The sequence below is a fragment of the Chroicocephalus ridibundus genome, chromosome 1 (genome assembly GCF_963924245.1).
Source record: "Chroicocephalus ridibundus chromosome 1, bChrRid1.1, whole genome shotgun sequence".
Taxonomy (NCBI): domain Eukaryota; kingdom Metazoa; phylum Chordata; class Aves; order Charadriiformes; family Laridae; genus Chroicocephalus; species Chroicocephalus ridibundus.
The window spans coordinates 205,390,345-205,407,210 of NC_086284.1; the positions used below are offsets into that span (position 1 = coordinate 205,390,345).

A 16,866-nucleotide genomic window follows, 5' to 3' on the forward strand; every position below is an offset into this window, starting at 1 on the left:
AGCCTCAGAAATGCTACCTTGTGGTATTTGGGTTGCCCCCTGAAGTACTAACCAAGTGCTAGTAATTCGTTGCTGCTGTCAAGTAGTGGAAAGTGAGGTAACATTGTGAGAAAGAGTGAACTGGAAAGATCCTTGTAGTAGTCATATACTTAAGACTAAAATTAGGAAAAGCAGTTACCGTCCTGTATTTTGCGTAGTTCATCCCCCAAAAGCCACCTTTTTCTTCTGTCCAGGAAACAAATAAACAAGACAAGACAAAGAAGGTTTTCCAAGTCTCTGTCGGAGAATGTGGAAATGAAATTGTTGCATCATTTTTTGTTTGTTATATAGTGAGAATTACATAGTAGCGGGTCAGAATATGACTTGAGCAGTATTCGGTGTGGCAGAAATTGAAATAGAACAATAATGTGATTGAACTAATAAACTGCTTCATTCTTTCATTAAAAGAAAAGAGCCCCATTAATAGCTTTTATTATATTAGTGTGTATGCCTTTGAGTGACAATATTAATCGGATGATTTGTATTATGAGTAGGTACTGTGCGGCATAACAAGTGCAGAAGATCTTTTTTGGCAGATGCAAGTAACACATGTGTCTTCCATTGCTTTTTCATTTCTTTCTTTTGCACTTTCAGTACTACTACATGGGTAGGCTTCTTTAGATTACCTCTGTAAATTTTTTAAGGTGTCATAGGATCATTGAATCACAGAATGGTTTGGGTTGGAAGGCACCTTAAAGATCATCTTGTTCCAAGCCCCCTGCCATGGGCAGGGACACCTCCCACTAGACCAGGTTGCTCAAAGCCCCGTCCAGCCTGGCCTTGAACGTTTCCAGGGATGGGGCATCCACAGCTTCCCTGGGCAACCTGTTCCAGGGTGTCGCCACCCAGACATTGGCCTTGGGGTAGAGTTTTTTGTATGTTTGGACTTTGGTTAAAAATTTCTCTTTCATATTTCCATATCCTGTTATCCATTAATAAACTTTTTCTCATATATTTTTCTTTGTTGTAAAGGCCTCTAACTAAAAAAAAAAAGCACAACTGAGCATTTTAATGGTACCTCAATCTGCACGCCAATGAGAAAGAGAATGAAATCCAATTAATTTAGAATTGTGTGAAGGAAAAAGATGATCATATTGAAAGTCTAGCTGAAAGTAACTTCTAGGAGAGACAAGTTACGTGAGAGGCAATGTTCCTGAAGAGAGGTGCTGTTATAGGTGTAAGAGGCAATACAGAAAAAGCACAGAGAATTGGCATAAGAATTATTTCTGTCCTTTTAGACAGCACATTTAGACAATATGTTTTCATTTAATATCCAGCTGTTGATTAAGAATAAGCAGACACCTTCCATCTTGGGTGAGAAGAGAGTTCTTAAATTAAAAGATGTTCTTGCCCTTGACTTCTGTTGAAGGGAAAAGTGAAGTAACAAAACAGAAGTACCTTTGGCAATGGACTTGGGGATTGGAAAAGAACAGACAATTATTGGGGGGAAAAAAAATAGAAATTGATATATGTGGCTGTGTAGAAAGTGCCCCCGTTAATTTGGTCAGTCAGCTTTTGAATGCTACGGATTGTTTCGCTTTTAAAGTGCATGTGTGTTGTAAATGTCATGACTAATTAGTTTCACAGGGTGTTTCTGATTGCTTTGAGATGCAAAGTATTTAGATATTTAGTTATGTTTGACTTTTTTTTAGCTATGCTTTTGAAGAGCTGACAGACCCAGAAACTGAAATTGTCCATAGAGCAGATAAATAGCAAACTGCCTCATAGTATCTTATGACGTCATTTGCAAAAGATTAGCTCCATTTCTATTATAGTGTACCAGTGATGTCCTGGATCTAGCTGTGATTATATCTGTTGTCAAACTTATTCTTAACAAAATTAGGTACAGGGTGATCACCAAATATTTAATGGACAGTACTAATCACCAGCGACTTGCTTTAAAGGAGGAACCTAGTAGTGAAAGATGATACACGCCAACCTTACACTTTTACTGCACATAGCATCTTTTTCTTAGGTCTGCTGAAACAACAGGGGGTTTTCTTATTTGTCATAAAGAAATAGTAACTTGATTGTAAAAACTATACAGAACACTTGGAAAGAGGAGGAACTAGATTTAAGTTTTCCGTGAGTTTTATGATGGCCGAGTTGTGGAGTATAAAAAAATCCTGGCTTTCCTCAGCAGTAATGAATACTCCAACAGCAGTAAAGGCACCCACAACAACACTTGATGAAATGGGAACAGCATATGGGTCCACTCTTCCTGTACCTGGACAAGCAATGAGATACTTAGCATTTTGTGAAATGACATAGGTGAGACTATGGATTTTATTTTTCTCAATGATGTTTGCTCATACTCATCGTTTTCCCTGCTAGAAAAATTAGAAGAGTATAGTCATTAGTCATTGTCTGAGAAATATTTTTCCTGATGATTCTATCTTTATTATTAAACTTTTAATATAGTAACAATAATAATCTTGTTGTTAAAGAGCTGGGCTAGAAATTTGTGAAATTTTCATTTTTATGGGATATCTTTTAACCCTTAATAGCTTAATGTTCTTACTCAAAAAAGTGGGATTTCTGTAAAGAATGCAAAATAAAAGTTTTATCTGAAAATGTCAACAAAGAGGAATATTTGTTGCAATTATATATGCCTCTTGGATACGAAAATGCTCCTTTAAACATTATTAAGACTTCTTTAATAAGTCTTTGCGATAGCATTCCATTTGTCACACACTGCTTCTAAAACATACTGAAAGTTATCTTATTCATTGCATGTTCTATAGTCATACTGAGGTCCCAGCCAAAATGAAGGGCCCCATTGTGGCCGCACTGTATGGACAAATAGTAAGAGAACACTGAAAGGCTGCAATCTAAACAGGCAGGGCAGACAAAGAGCATATTATCCTGATTTTAGAGATGGGATACTGAGGCACAGAAAAAATCTAATCAGGGTCATGCAAGAATGTTGTTTGGGAGCCAGGAATTAAGCCAGCTCTCCTTCAGTGCAGTTGTACTGCCTTAAACCAGAGTCACTCTTCTGCAGAAGATAATACAGCTTCGCAGGCTAGCGTGTGAGTGCCAGTGTGTCTTGCTGAGTGTTTATGAAGAAAACACCAGTTGGAGCCTTGAAGTCTGTTTCATGGCAGTCTGCACAGAAGATATAGGAGCAAAGGTTTTTTTCAGTCTTGGGATTTTACTCCTGAGGACTGTTTGACTGCATAGATAACATTTTTTTTTTTAGTGTGCATTGACAAGAAAATGAAAGAAGAAAACTTGCAGTCCTTGTAGTGTTTCATTACTAGCACCCCAAATGATGGACTAACTAAACTAAAGTATTACAAATTAATTGTATTTAAAAGACTTCTGATTTTTTGCTCCACATTCAGTAGTGCACATACAGTATGGCTGTATTACATTTCTTAAAAAAAAAAAAAAAAAAAAAAAACACAAAACAAAAAAAAAAACCAGAAAATGTCAATAAAGATCAGAGAAGTTATGTTCTGCTCAAACTTTATTTTTCAGATTACTTAATATCTGATCACCTAATAATATAAGATCATTGAAGCTATGGTTTTAACAAATAAGAGAAAAATAAGGAAAAAACCGCTTTAGTACTTACCCTGACCCACTGTGAAGGTGATCTGCAGTACAGATGTACTGTTGTGTAGTTTGCAGATGGATTATCAATTTATTTTGTTTTCAAGTATTTATTTTTACGTGCACAGTGGAAAACTTCAGGTCTTTGCACTAAGTCCATGTAGAAACCCTGCTGGTTTGAAATCAAGTATAGCATACCTACATCATTAGTAAATACTTATTGATAGTGAACCCTTAGGATTATTGTGCGGTGATACAGAAGACAGACAGACAGTAGTCTATGCTATCTTCTCACCTCTTCAGCCGGCCACAATCAGAAGCAACATGTATGGTGAATTAAAATAAATTTTTCTGATCACTCTGGCTGTTCCTCAGCTGTTCTAATAACCTCACAAGAGCTCATTTTATTCTCTGAGGTAGTCAGCTAGCAATTGTCGACTGAATTTGAACATTAAAAAAATATTTACAAGATTTTCACTGGAGTAGAGAAAGACCTGTGTTTTCTCCAGAATGAAAACTCTTGTATTTTGATTTCTTTTAAGAAGTCTTAATTGGTGTCCTGTAAGGAGGAAATGTATTTTGTACATGGAAGAGGTTCTTGGAGTAGATGTTGCTGCTGGTCCCACTGCAGTAGTGCATGCCATTCTCATATGTGAGAACAAGTATTTTTAACTGTGTCAGGTTCTTCCAGCAGGTTTGTGAAGCTAAAGTCTTCCATATACAAAGTCAGGAGGTGGTGACAGTAGTTGCATCTCTCCCCCAGTTTCATGTCATGACAGCAAGATTGTACTTGGTGAATATCTTACATTACTACTACATGCCCGTTCTCAAACTTTGTTCTTTATTGTTTGTTTCAACTGCTATGATCTGATCGTCATCCCTTGGACTAAGCTTTGCTGCTCATGTAAGTCCAGCACCAAATTGCATCAAACCAAGTGCTGGCCAAGAAGCTCAGAAAGAAAGAAGAGATCAGTTTCATATCAAAAGGGACAGGGAAGCTTTGTAACAACCCAGATGTGTACAGAAGTATCAGACTGCTATGCAGGGTGCAAGTGTTAGCAGTGTTCTTTCAACTAAATCTGCCTTCAGAGAGCAAGATTTAGGCAGATCCAGGTCTGCTGGTACCAGGCTATAACCTGCATTGACATAGGTTCTGTGATAAGTCACAATACCTTGTATATGGACAACTTCCTGAAAGAATAATTTTTCTCTGTTACCATAAAATAGGTATGTTTTCCCATCTGTCAAGCAGAGCTGTCTCTTTCAAATTCTGCAGGTTTTCTTTGACGGACCTGAAAAGCATTTTTCCCACTCCCTCAAACACCATTTGCCTTGTTGGCTGGATTGGTGCCAGTCTTGGAAATCACCTATGTTTGGATGGATGCCAGTACAGCTGTAGAGGTGTAAACAAGACAGTCTTCATCACAGAAAAAAGGGAAGAAGTCTCCTTCCCCATTAGCATTCTTAGCCAAACTCTTGGTGCCAGACTAACAAAAGTTTAGGCCTATGATAGGAGTATTTGAATGGCCCAGCTTTCCAGCAAAAGATTCCCTAATTGTCACCGATACTATGGCTTCACCTTTGGTGCTAAACAGACTAACATAATTGGATTTTCAGGACTCTAATGACTTGCAGAAGTCCAATATGCTTTTCTGAAACCCATTAATGTCTCGGGCTCCAACAAAGGTTGCTCACTCCACTAATGAAGGACAGCAATACCAAGCTATTGCCCTGCAGCAGTCATAAGCTGTTGTAATGCCAAAGGTGAAAGCTGAGAAGGGGTCCCAGGTACCCTCTGTATAGCCTGAGTACTTCTGTAGCTTAGAAATACAAGAAATACTGAGGAAAAAATTTAAAAGATCCCACATCTTTCATCCAGCGTTTGATATCTCCAGATTTTCACTTACTACTTTTGTAGGACCAGTATGCTAATGTTGTTTCCTTGCCTTTTTAGTGTATTTGGCTAGGCATCAGAAAGCTTAACCATCTTATGGCAGAAAATCAAGATCTGAAACGCTGTGTGTTTCTGTGATTATTGTAGTTAACTCACAGACACGATATGTCTTCTTGTGTCAAGGTGTGCTCTCCCAGTGGAGAAGCTGGCAGACTTCACCTGCTGTAGAAGTCTCTGAGAAAGTATGTGTGTGGTGCAACCCTCTAACTGTTGCTAAAGGTCAAGCATCTCGTTCAGGAGAGGCATACATCAACGTGAGCTGAAATTCAGTACCGTCATCCATGAAGGATACTACTCGTGCTGACAAGTCTCATTTGCAGCGAGACTTCTCTTGATATATGTTCAAGGAAGAAAGAGTTTTTCTGTTGCTATATAGTGGTTCATGGAGACTCTCTGGTCAAGGTGCATGATGTTCACTTTGAATTATGAGGGAAATGAAGATAATTTCCCTCTATACCTCCCCTTATGCCTGCCCTATGGGAAGTTGAGAAATCAGAGGTATAATGCAGAGACTGATAAACCTCCTGCACATTCTCTATCCTTTGTATGTGCACCTACATGCAGCCACACTCGCTCTCCAAGGTTTTTGATAGTGGTATATGTGAGCATCTAAGAAAGATCCACTGTTTCTGCAGGGTAAGAAAGTCTCCTGATCAGGACTTCTTTGCCATGCTCTCCATACTCAGGAGTCTGGAGACAGTTATGCTGTATGTTCTACAAATGGGATGTCACCTCAGCTTCTGGATACGTAGTGCATAGTCTGGATCCTTATAAATAATTTTCCTTTTAATGTTTTCTTGCCTTCAGTAATTTAATTTTTGCTGTCATTTAATAATACTGTTGCTGTCCTGAAGATTTCCAGACACAAGCAAGATGAAATTTGGAGCTGGAGGTGATATCTTTAATTAGACTAACTGTAGCTGGTAGGGAAAATAGAGACATTTTGGGGCACACATCTCCTTAAAGCCCAAAAGGCAGATCTAACTGTTTAGCTGTTGGTCTAATTGAAGATACTGTCTACATTTACATGACTCTTCTGGCTTGCTTTTAAACACATGAAAGCCTATTTCTTCCTTGTATTTTGCTCACCTTGATTTTTGAGGCAAGTTATTTAACTGATGTGTGGAAGGTTTGGAATTTTTTTCTTTTGTTTCTGTCTTTAAACCTTAATATGCTTAACTGATACATATTTTACCACATAACAGGATTTTCTTCTGGGTATGGACATTGTGCAGTTTTATAATAGTAGACTTCGTAAGCAGTTGCTCTAGTTCCTGGAATATGTTCTTATATGTAAAATGGGAGGCAGCTCAAAATCCAGGTTCATGAGGAGGATGCTCCTTGAAATAATTTCTCTGAAGCAATCTAATCATTAAAGAGAAAAGTAAGAACAGTTATAACTTTGTAGATGATAGTTTGATGTTACCAGAATTGTTACAACTCCCTTACATTCATATGTTATGATTACACTTACCTAGTTAAAACTAAATATTGTGTAATTGAATGATGTCCATTTCAATTACAAGCATGGGTTTTCTTGCCTGTCACCCTGCTAAACTGTCTTTTGCCCTTGCCTTTCAGTCTTGTTCCACTCTCCAAATTCTTCCATGCAGACTTGGAAGAGAAGGGCCAGTGCAGAGCATGGCCAAGGCTGTGAACGGTCTGTCTTTGCTCTAGCTGGTCCTTTCCAGGACCATGCCCTGTCACTCCAGCCCTGGGCTGCAGTGGCCAAATGCAATGTTCACTAAATTTTAATATATTTTAGCAGCTTTAATGTTTGTATTTGCCCTATAGTTTAAATTACGATGATAAAAAATTAAAAATAAAGCATTAACGACCATTCTCATAACCATCCAAATGGACCTCAGTGGTATGTGATCCTCTCTTAATGTGTGCTGTTTTCTTAGTAGTATTACCTACACCCTTCACGTCAGAAATGAGGAGGCTCTTTAACTGAAGGACAGGCAGGAGAGCCAGTGTGTTCAGGAACTGAAAAGGTAAAAGTCAGCCTGTCTGGTTATATTGTACAAAATAATTGAAGAGTTAAATGGTGAAGTGGGAACCCCGTTTTAAAGATTAGTTCAGTAATCTAAAGCGTTAGAAACATAACATAGAATTACATAAAAGCAGATTATATGCTTCTGAATATTTTTATACAGTACAAATTAATAAATTTGTTTACTGCTATCTTTAATTGAGGGACAAGTAACTTTATTTTTACAAAGCTGCTTTTGGAGCCAAATGTCTTCCTTTAATATTGCACAGATACCTGTGTGACAGATTTCAGCGCGAGGTAGAGAGGCATTGCTGCTCCACAGCGGTTTTAACTGGTCTTGGTCCTCCTGCTCTCCAGTTATGGGCTCTGCGTTTCCTTTCCCTCCCTTATGCTAGCGGTAGCGTTCATCAGGCTCTGCAGTGAAACAGCTTGTGGAATTAAACTGTCAGAAAACCTTTTCCTGTTTTGTTTTGTCCTTCATCTTATTACTTTGCTCCTGGTTCAGAGCTGTCCTGAATTTAACTCCTTGTATAGTCAGTTAATTGATGGTACCAGCACAGGGGAGGGGCAGGAATATGAAGCTTGGAGGCAAAAAGGACCATACCAGTGCCTAACTTTGATCACTTTAAATTCTTGTGGAACGGCAGCCTGGCTTACTATTGAAACAGAAAATTGCAAAACAGGGCTTGTTTTGAGTGTCCTATAGTGTTACAGAAAGAAGATTCTTAGAGAAGAAATTAAATGCCTTTGCGAACACAAAAGAGTAGCTGAGCACCTTACTAGTTATTTGGTGTTGATGGCTCTACTTTATCAGAGTTGTGTACGAATAGTGAAATAAAGACTCCGTAAGCAGATGAGATGTCTTCTGCCTACTCCAGGAGGTAAGAGGCCGTGTGCCTCCATGTAAGCAAGTTTTAGGAAGAAGGTTTTTCAAGGAGGAAAAACATAACATTAGCTACTGTCCTACCCTCTAGATATCTTAAGATGTGGAAAGCTGAGATTTCTTGGTGTCGTAGGTGTGCAGCATACTCTCTAGTCCCGTGAGTCTGGGGCTTTTCTCTTCCAGTATTCTTGTGATGCATTAATTCGGTAGCAATTCTGGTCATTTGTTGCCAAATTATTTTAGACTGGGATGGCAAATAGCCTACAGAAATTCGGAAGTGTGGAAGAAAAGCTTTGTCACATTTTCCCGTGTTTGTTTCTTTTTTCTTCTTTTTTTTTTCTTTAATATATGGTGTCTTTTGCAAAATAGTAACATTAGTGATATGTGGCTTACTTTATAATCCCTTCCAACCAGATTGTTGTTACAAAAGGTATTTGTTTAGATCGCTGATTTCCAATTACAAACTTTTTTTTTCTTCTGCTACGGGTCTTTGGGAATGGAAGGCACCACTTCTATTTTCAATACAGTTTCAGAATGCCTAGATAAGGCACTGTAGCACACAATCTTTCCAAGTCATTCGGGGTAGTATTTCCTGTATAAACTGTAATTAATGAAAAATTCCCAGCATTCTTTAGGATTGCCAGCATCCTCATGATTGCTCCAACCTGGGAAGCAGCATACCATTCGAAGTTACTGGTCTGGTTTAAAGATGTCATCACCTTGACTCTTTACCACACTGATTCTTGTTAAGTCTACTTGTTGCTTTTTCATTTGCAAAAAAAAAAAATTTTTTTTTTCTTTGTCTCATTCATTATTGCTGTTGTTGAAAAGTCCAGTATTTCTGTTTTCTTTTCATTAATCACTTGATGCTTTTAGCATGCAGAATCTTCAGTTCCTCGTATTAACACCCAAAGGACATCAGTCAGGACTTAGAATTGTGTTTCGCCCTATGTTAGTTCTGTCCTGAATATTTTAATTTTACTTTTTCCTCAATTTCATGGTTACTTCAGCCATGACCTGCATTTTTCCATCAGAAAAGAAATGGGCTTGAGCATTGCTTTGTCATTCTGACTCTGAAGTTAGCCACAATTTGAGCAGGGGCTTGGAGTAAATGACATCCAGCGATCTCTTTGAGCTTAAATTATTCTGTGATTAATGGCAACTGTGACTCTGGCATTTTCAGGGGTAAAATGCAATTTATACTGGCTCAGTAATTACTGAAGCAACTTACTGGCTTTTGTGTAAAAAAGGAAAACTAAAGGCAAACCATACTTGGGGGAGAATAAAGCTGATGTTAAATGGAAAGAGTGTGACATTTATTTCTAAGATAAGACTATCCTGTCTATGCAAGTGTGTTTAACTGCTGTCTGAGTAATACCTGGAAGATGTCTTTGTATTGTTTCAGTTTCAAGTTTCAATTCACCATTCAAATTACTTAGTTTTTTAAGTAACCTCAAATGTAAAAGTAATCTAATGCACTGAAAGATTTTGTGCATTTTTGAATGATGGACAGATTTGTCACTTCTGCAGAACAAGAGGGAAATATTCAGCACATTTCTAGACACAGAGTTTAAATATCTGTATCTCCAGGAGCTGGAGAAACCACATGGATTTTGGTTTGTCCATTGCCATTTTTGCCTTTGCGGGGTTTGTTTTTTTTTTTTAGCTTTTTTTTGTTAATTTTAAACCAGTGTGTCTTGAATAGTCTTTCCCTCTCCTCTCCTCCTCCCCTTCTCTCTCTTTACACATAAATGTCACTAATATTTTTCAAAGCAGACTTTGTGTGTATATTTAGTGGAGCAACTGATACATAAGAGAATGTTTAAAGTGTGTATAATTTATAGCAAAGGATCATCATTAAAAGTTTAATTTCCCACGCAATATTATGAGGTCTTGCTGTTCAACAGCCTTAATTCTGCAGTGGAAGAATGGTTTAGATTATTTCTAGCTTGTGTTTTATTATACAGTTGGATGTAAATGATTATGAATTATATAATAATAGAGAAGGAACTTCATATAAGTCATCTGGCTTTGATTGTTACTAAAAATAATTCCTTTGTGTCTATTATTGGAGACGATAAAAAGTCGTATCTGACACCTGCATTTTTGTGTTTGTACCACACTTTGCAGAAGCAACATTTTCTTTTGTTTCTATGGTGTTTGTGTTTTTAATGCACATTTTACCAAGCTGACATCTTACAAAACTGTGTCCTATGGCTACATTTGTCTCCTTACTTGCAAATGTTAGTAATATAAAAACTATAAGTAGAAGTTGTGTTTATTTTCCAAGCACCATAGCAAAGTATACACAAAGTAATATTTGGTGTAAGATTTTAATCTAGAAAAGTCGTATTTCCTACAGTCAGCATTCACTGTCTCCGATTTCCACCTATCTTGCATATTTTTCACATGATATGGGACACTCTTGCATCCCGTTAGTCGAACAGCTCATTTTCAAGCAAAGCTTTTGTCAGTGTACAGTGCAGTATCAACAGACGTGGCTGGCCAAAAGATTTCATTTTGAGGGGACGACGATTCAGTTACTGCAAGGAATGGGGTATGTATGGATAGCACTTCTGTAAAGCATGTAGGTACTGAAAATAAGTTACCTGCTCTTTCTTGTCATCAAGAGTCTGCTTCGAATCTACTGAAAGCATCTTCCAGTAGAATGAGGTAACTGTGATGGGGCCGTGGGCTGATTTTACTTAGCAGAGGGGCTGGGGAGCTCTTTCTGTCTCAGACTTGTAGTTATCTGTTATTTGCATGTAGGGAACAAGCAGATCACAGGCTCTGGTAGGGATCACCGTGCCAGTCTGGGATGAGTCATGCAGACCTTGGTCACTTTGTTTCCCTTCTTAGGGGAACCCAAGTTTTGGTAGAAAATAAATACTCTTTGCAGTTGCTCTTCTGTCCCTCCCTGTTCTTTTTGTATGTTGATAATTATTTCGGTATTGTTTGATAGTCAGTCACCTTATTCACAGATTATCTGCTGTCTTCTTCAGTGGTCTTACCTTTTTCCATGAAGAAGTCTTTCCTGAGCTAACTTTGGAGATAGCTGTTTTCTTCTCCAAAATTAACCTTTCCTGAAAAGCTTATCACCATTGCTTCTGACTAAGCGGGCAGGGAGGTGTGATTGTTGCATTTAGAAGATAATTTTTTATTTGGAGAGGCTCCATCTTTTTTGCTGCATGTACAAGGTCTAGATTGTCAAATGGCTGTGATCTGATCCAAGAACAATCACTGTGTTCAGAATAACACTTCAGTCCTGGTCACTTTAAGTAGGAAATGGTAGTATTGAACTATTCTTATTAAAAACGAGAAAACCTGTATTAAAAGATACACAGTTGTTTATATTTTCTGCTTTTTTCTTTTTCATTTCAAACTTTCTTTACTTTCTTCATTGTAAATTCTCTGATCTGGATTGCATTTGTAATATTATCACGCCTAGTAAAGTGAGTCCCCAGTTGGAATTTCTGGTGAGACAATATTAATGCTTTGTACAGTTTTAATTAAAAAGTAATTTATATATACTGTGTGTGTGCTTATAAATCCTGAGTTTAATCATGAAAACTGATTCGTGCCAATCTTGTTAACATCGATGAACTACTAGTTAGTTGAACCTGTTTGGACTTGATGAATTTTCCTCTCTTAAAAACTCCTGCATAGTGAAGTTTTTAAGGAATCCAGTCTGAAAGATAGTGTTTAATTTAAGTTTTTTAGCTATTCTGATTCTATAAGAACAATTTATTTGTGTAGAGTGATTCCTATGTCTGATTTCCAACCTGTGGTCTTGTGTCCTTGAGACTCTTGGATTAATTTAAGTGGACTTTTGCAAGGTAGCTAATAACTTCATATCAGGAGACACATTTACAACAGATGCTTGCACCTCCATTGGGCTATTTCTAGGCATCTGCAAAATAAAAAAAAAAAAAAAACTTCCAAAGTGCTACTTCAGGATGTCACTTACTCTGCATAGAATCATAGAATCATAGAATCATAGGGTTGGAAGGGACCTCTGGAGATCATCTAGTCCAACCCCCCTGCCAGAGCAGGGTCACCTAGAGCAGGTTACACAGGAACACGTCCAGGTGGGTTTTGAATGTCTCCGGAGTTGGAGACTCCACCACCTCTCTGGGCAGCCTGTTCCAGTGCTCTGCCACCCTCAGGGTAAAGAAGTTCCTCCTCATGTTTAGGTGGAACTTCCTATGTTCCAGTTTGTGCCCATTGCCTCTTGTCCTGTCCCCGGGCACCACTGAAAAGAGCCTCGCCCCATCGTCCTGACACCCACCCTTTAAGTATTTATAAGCGTTGATAAGGTCACCCCTCAGACGTCTTTTTTCCAGACTGCAGAGACCCAAATCCCTCAGCCTTTCCTCATAAGAGAGGTGTTCCAGTCCCCTAATCATCTTTGTAGCCCTCCGCTGCACCCTTTCCAGCAGTTCCCCGTCCCTCTTGAACCGGGGAGCCCAGAACTGGACACAGTACTCCAGGTGCGGCCTCACCAAGGCAGAGTAGAGGGGGAGGATGACCTCCCTTGACCTGCTGGCCACGCTCCTCTTGATGCACCCCAGGATGCCATTGGCCTTCTTGGCCACAAGGGCACATTGCTGGCTCATGGTCATCCTGTTGTCCACCAGGACTCCCAGGTCTCTTTCCACAGAGCTGCTCTCCAGCAGGTCAGCACCCAACCTGTACTGGTGCATGGGGTTGTTCCTCCCCAGGTGCAGCACCCTACACTTGCCCTTGTTGAACTTCATAAGGTTTCTCTCTGCCCAGATCTCCAACCTGTCCAGGTCTCTCTGTATGGCGGCACAGCCTTCCGGTGTGTCAGCCACCCCACCCAGCTTGGTGTCATCAGCAAACTTGCTGAGGGTGCACTCTATCCCCTCATCCAGGTCATTGATGAATATGTTGAACAGGACTGGACCCAGTACTGACCCCTGGGGAACACCACTCGTCACTGGTCTCCAACTAGACTCTGTGCCCCTAATCACAACCCTCTGAGCTCTATCTTTCAACCAGTTTTCTATCCACCCCACTGTCCATTCATCTAACCCACACTTCCTAAGCTTCCGTATGAGGATACTGTGGGAGACCGTGTCAAACGCCTTGCTTAAGTCAAGGTAGACCACATCTACCGCCCTCCCCTCATCTGTGTATTGTTTTTCATGCTGTGTTTCACGTAGCAGCGTTTTGGTGTGTTCTCGTACACGTCTCTGCAGTTTCTTTGCATTTCGACTTCTGCCACCTCTTCTGTACCATAAAAACTCAAATGGTGCTTTTACCCGTTAGATGCAGTGCTGTTTGCCAGAGTTGTGCAGCAAGCTCACAGGTACCAGAACTTCTCCTTCACTGTTCTGTCTCCTTGACAGTGTCCGTTGAAAAAAAAAATAGATAATTTTGTGATCCTATGAACTAATCTGATTTTTTTATTCCATCAATATCCTTCGATAGATTTCTTCAGTATTAATACCTTTTGTGTTTTTATAAGTTACAGACAGACTTCATAAAAACTCAGACCCAACTGGACTTCATATGCCTCAGGGCTGGGCGTGTTTTAAAGACTAGTATAGAGAGCTGTGAAGGTTAAATGGACTTCAGGAATTTAAAATGGAAAGAAGTTGTAACTTTTATGTTTATAAAGGGCAAAGTCTGTATGTTTTCATAAAAACATTGTCACCGACTCTTCAAGTAACAGAAAAAAAGGTTTTAAGTTGTTGAGGTGTTTTAACCATTTTTGAAATATTTCGTAGCTGTAATGAAATGCATGTTTTTGAGCTGAGACATTGTGTCAGGCTATACCTGGAAGAAATACTCCTTTTTGTGGAGTTTACAGTGCTGTTAGTGGAAATCTGTAGCTTCTGATCAAATATATCCTTGGTAAGAATTGCCAGTATAAAGTGTTTTTTAAGATCACTGACTTTTCACATTAAAACCAAAAATAAATAGGCTAGACATAGTGCCTGCTTAAGGTTTTGTTTGTTTGTTTTACTAGTAGGGAGGATTTGCTTTAGTCTAACTATGCAGTTTTGGCTTCATCAGTACTAACACTACCTACAAGAAATTGCCAAAGGAGTTTATAGCTCACCACTGCCGTTCTTTTAAATTTATTGCATTAAATTGATTGCATTCATCTGGTTGTAATGCATTTAAAGGCTTGATTAGTCCATGCCTAGCACTGCAAAGGGATCATGATTAGTTAACCTTTCAACTGGATTTCATAGCCTAGTATGAGCAGTAACGTAGGGAGGGACTTTTGGTTTTCAGGGCATAAAGGAACCATTGACATCGTATCAGACTACGAAATACCTGCAGGTCAGTGGTACTGGTTTGTGCCCAAGGATGCTTGGACAACCCTGTTTGTATCTACCTGTGAATTGCGTGAATTACCGTGAGAGGGGTGCTCCTTTTATCTGTGGGTTTTTTGGGGACTGAAGATACTTTGCACTTGATCATGCCACGTACTGCCATCTTAAGCAGTGATGTTACTTACACAGACCAGGGCAGAATTACTTATAAAACTAGTTCTAGGGTGAAAATGATTGCGTTGGTTAAGAACTCATGAAATAAGGTACCTGCTTGAGTCGCTTTTTGAAAGAAAATACTATTTTTGAAGAAAAATGTGACTTACAATTATTGGAGAAGTAGCATTTAGTTGCTGATGTTTATCGGTCACGGTTGCTGTTGTACCTGTTTGTCTTCACTGAGGGTCTTTGCAGTTTAAAAGGCACCAGGTTGATATTCCAGCCTGAGTCAGAAGCCGCTTTTGCAAGTTCTGTAATAGATTTCGGATGCTGCTGAATAACACTGGAATGCCATTTTGCGACATCTTTAAATAAAGATGTCACTGCTCTGTTCTGAGAGGTAGCGCGATCTGTGCAGCCGATACTCGGCACAGGGTTACTAATGCAACAACACCTTTGTTAACAACACTGGGTGTGGTGACACGATCACGCCAAAGTGCATAAAAGTGACTGGAGTTTCTGCCCTCTAAGCTGAGCTGCGGTGGATGAGTATGTGTGGTTGTTCTTAAGTTAAAGCAATGCAGAGTGAAACAAGTTACCTCACTTGTAATGTTAGAGCTCTGAGACCTTCTGTAGTAATTTAAGGCCATTTTACTCTGTGTTTGTAATGGCTTAAGAATGCATGTGTTGCATTAATGTGAGGGACAAGTGCCTGTCATTGTCTGACTGTACACATCTTTTGATTTCATGAAATTCCTCATGCCGTCATTGAGAAATACCTCATTAACCAACTTTGTCTCTTCCCAGAGTTTTTGTTGGGGAAACAAACAGCAGGGCATTTGAACTAGGAGGGATGTTCATGCAGAATCAGAAATTTCATGTCATGACTTCTGGTTCAAAACAGGGGTGACGTTCCTGACTGTATTTTAAGCTGTAGGATCCTTGACCTTGGCTACTATAACTAGCTTTTAAGCAGGAGACGTTCTCTAGCAGTCTGCAGTCAAGCTTGGAATATTTTAACATGGAGCATAACCTTTGCGCTGTGTTTTCTAAAAGGATCTTTAGGCAGAGATTTTGAAAGAGATATTCTTTTACTGTTTCAACAGTTGACCAGTACAGAAATGTTTATTCCACTTCTTGGCAGTGAGTGTTAAAACAAAGGTGTTGCTGCCTGTGTTTTGACTCAGACTGAGGGATGCGACTGCAGCTTTAGTATAGGACCTTGAAACCTAGAAGAGGAAAAAAAAAAAATCTCTTTAACATAGATAAGAAGCTCTTATGGAGCAATGTATAAATTTGCTTTGTATAAATTAATATAACAGTAGTGGCCCTAAAGTATTTTCAATTTTTTTTTTCTTAATATATATTTAAAGCATAATTTCTAATTCTTGTATATATTTTTAACTTTCCCACAGATATGCACTTATTTGGCCATTATCCAGCTCATGATGATTTCTATCTTGTAGTGTGCAATATCTGCAATCAGGTAGTCAAGCCACAGGTTTTCCAGTCACACTGCGGTAAGTGAATGTTTTCTTTCCTGAATTACAGTGCCAAACTGGCGTATGGTTCTCTTAAGAATCATTGCATACGATCATGACAGAGGCATTGCAGATACACTTTTCTGGTTATCTTGTGTTCTTTCCACAGAAAATACTAGGATGCCTGCAAATAAGCATATTTCTTGTAGAGGAAGTTTAATTAGTTCTAGAAGCTGGGCTTTTCAAGTTGAACTTGCTATACTGCATTAACCTATTACAACAAAGAAATCCTGTTCGTTAGATACTAGCTAGACTAAAGCTATTGGATTGTCTTTTATCAAAGCTGCAAAGTGAGGGCTGTGATACTGATCTACATTAACTAGAAGTTGGATGTTATGGATTGTTTTCTGATGGGATTTATGCATAGCTGTATATAGGCTTTATTTTTATATTTATCATAGAGTTTAATTTTTTACATAATTGGCATGTTG

At 38.8% G+C, this 16,866-nt stretch overlaps 1 protein-coding gene across 3 annotated transcripts in view; it reads left to right on the top strand.

Moving 5' to 3' along the window:
• The window catches only part of ATXN7L1 (ataxin 7 like 1), a 119,596-nt gene that overhangs the window by 25,227 nt on the left and 77,503 nt on the right, over positions 1-16,866 (top strand). For 2 of the 3 annotated variants that reach the window (XM_063323444.1, XM_063323451.1), the window contains exon 3: positions 16,310-16,414. The exons of the other annotated variant lie outside the window; for it this stretch is intronic. In XM_063323444.1, coding sequence (XP_063179514.1) covers positions 16,310-16,414 — 105 coding nt within the window. The remainder of the gene's footprint in view (positions 1-16,309; positions 16,415-16,866) is intronic. 3 annotated transcript variants of the gene reach the window in all.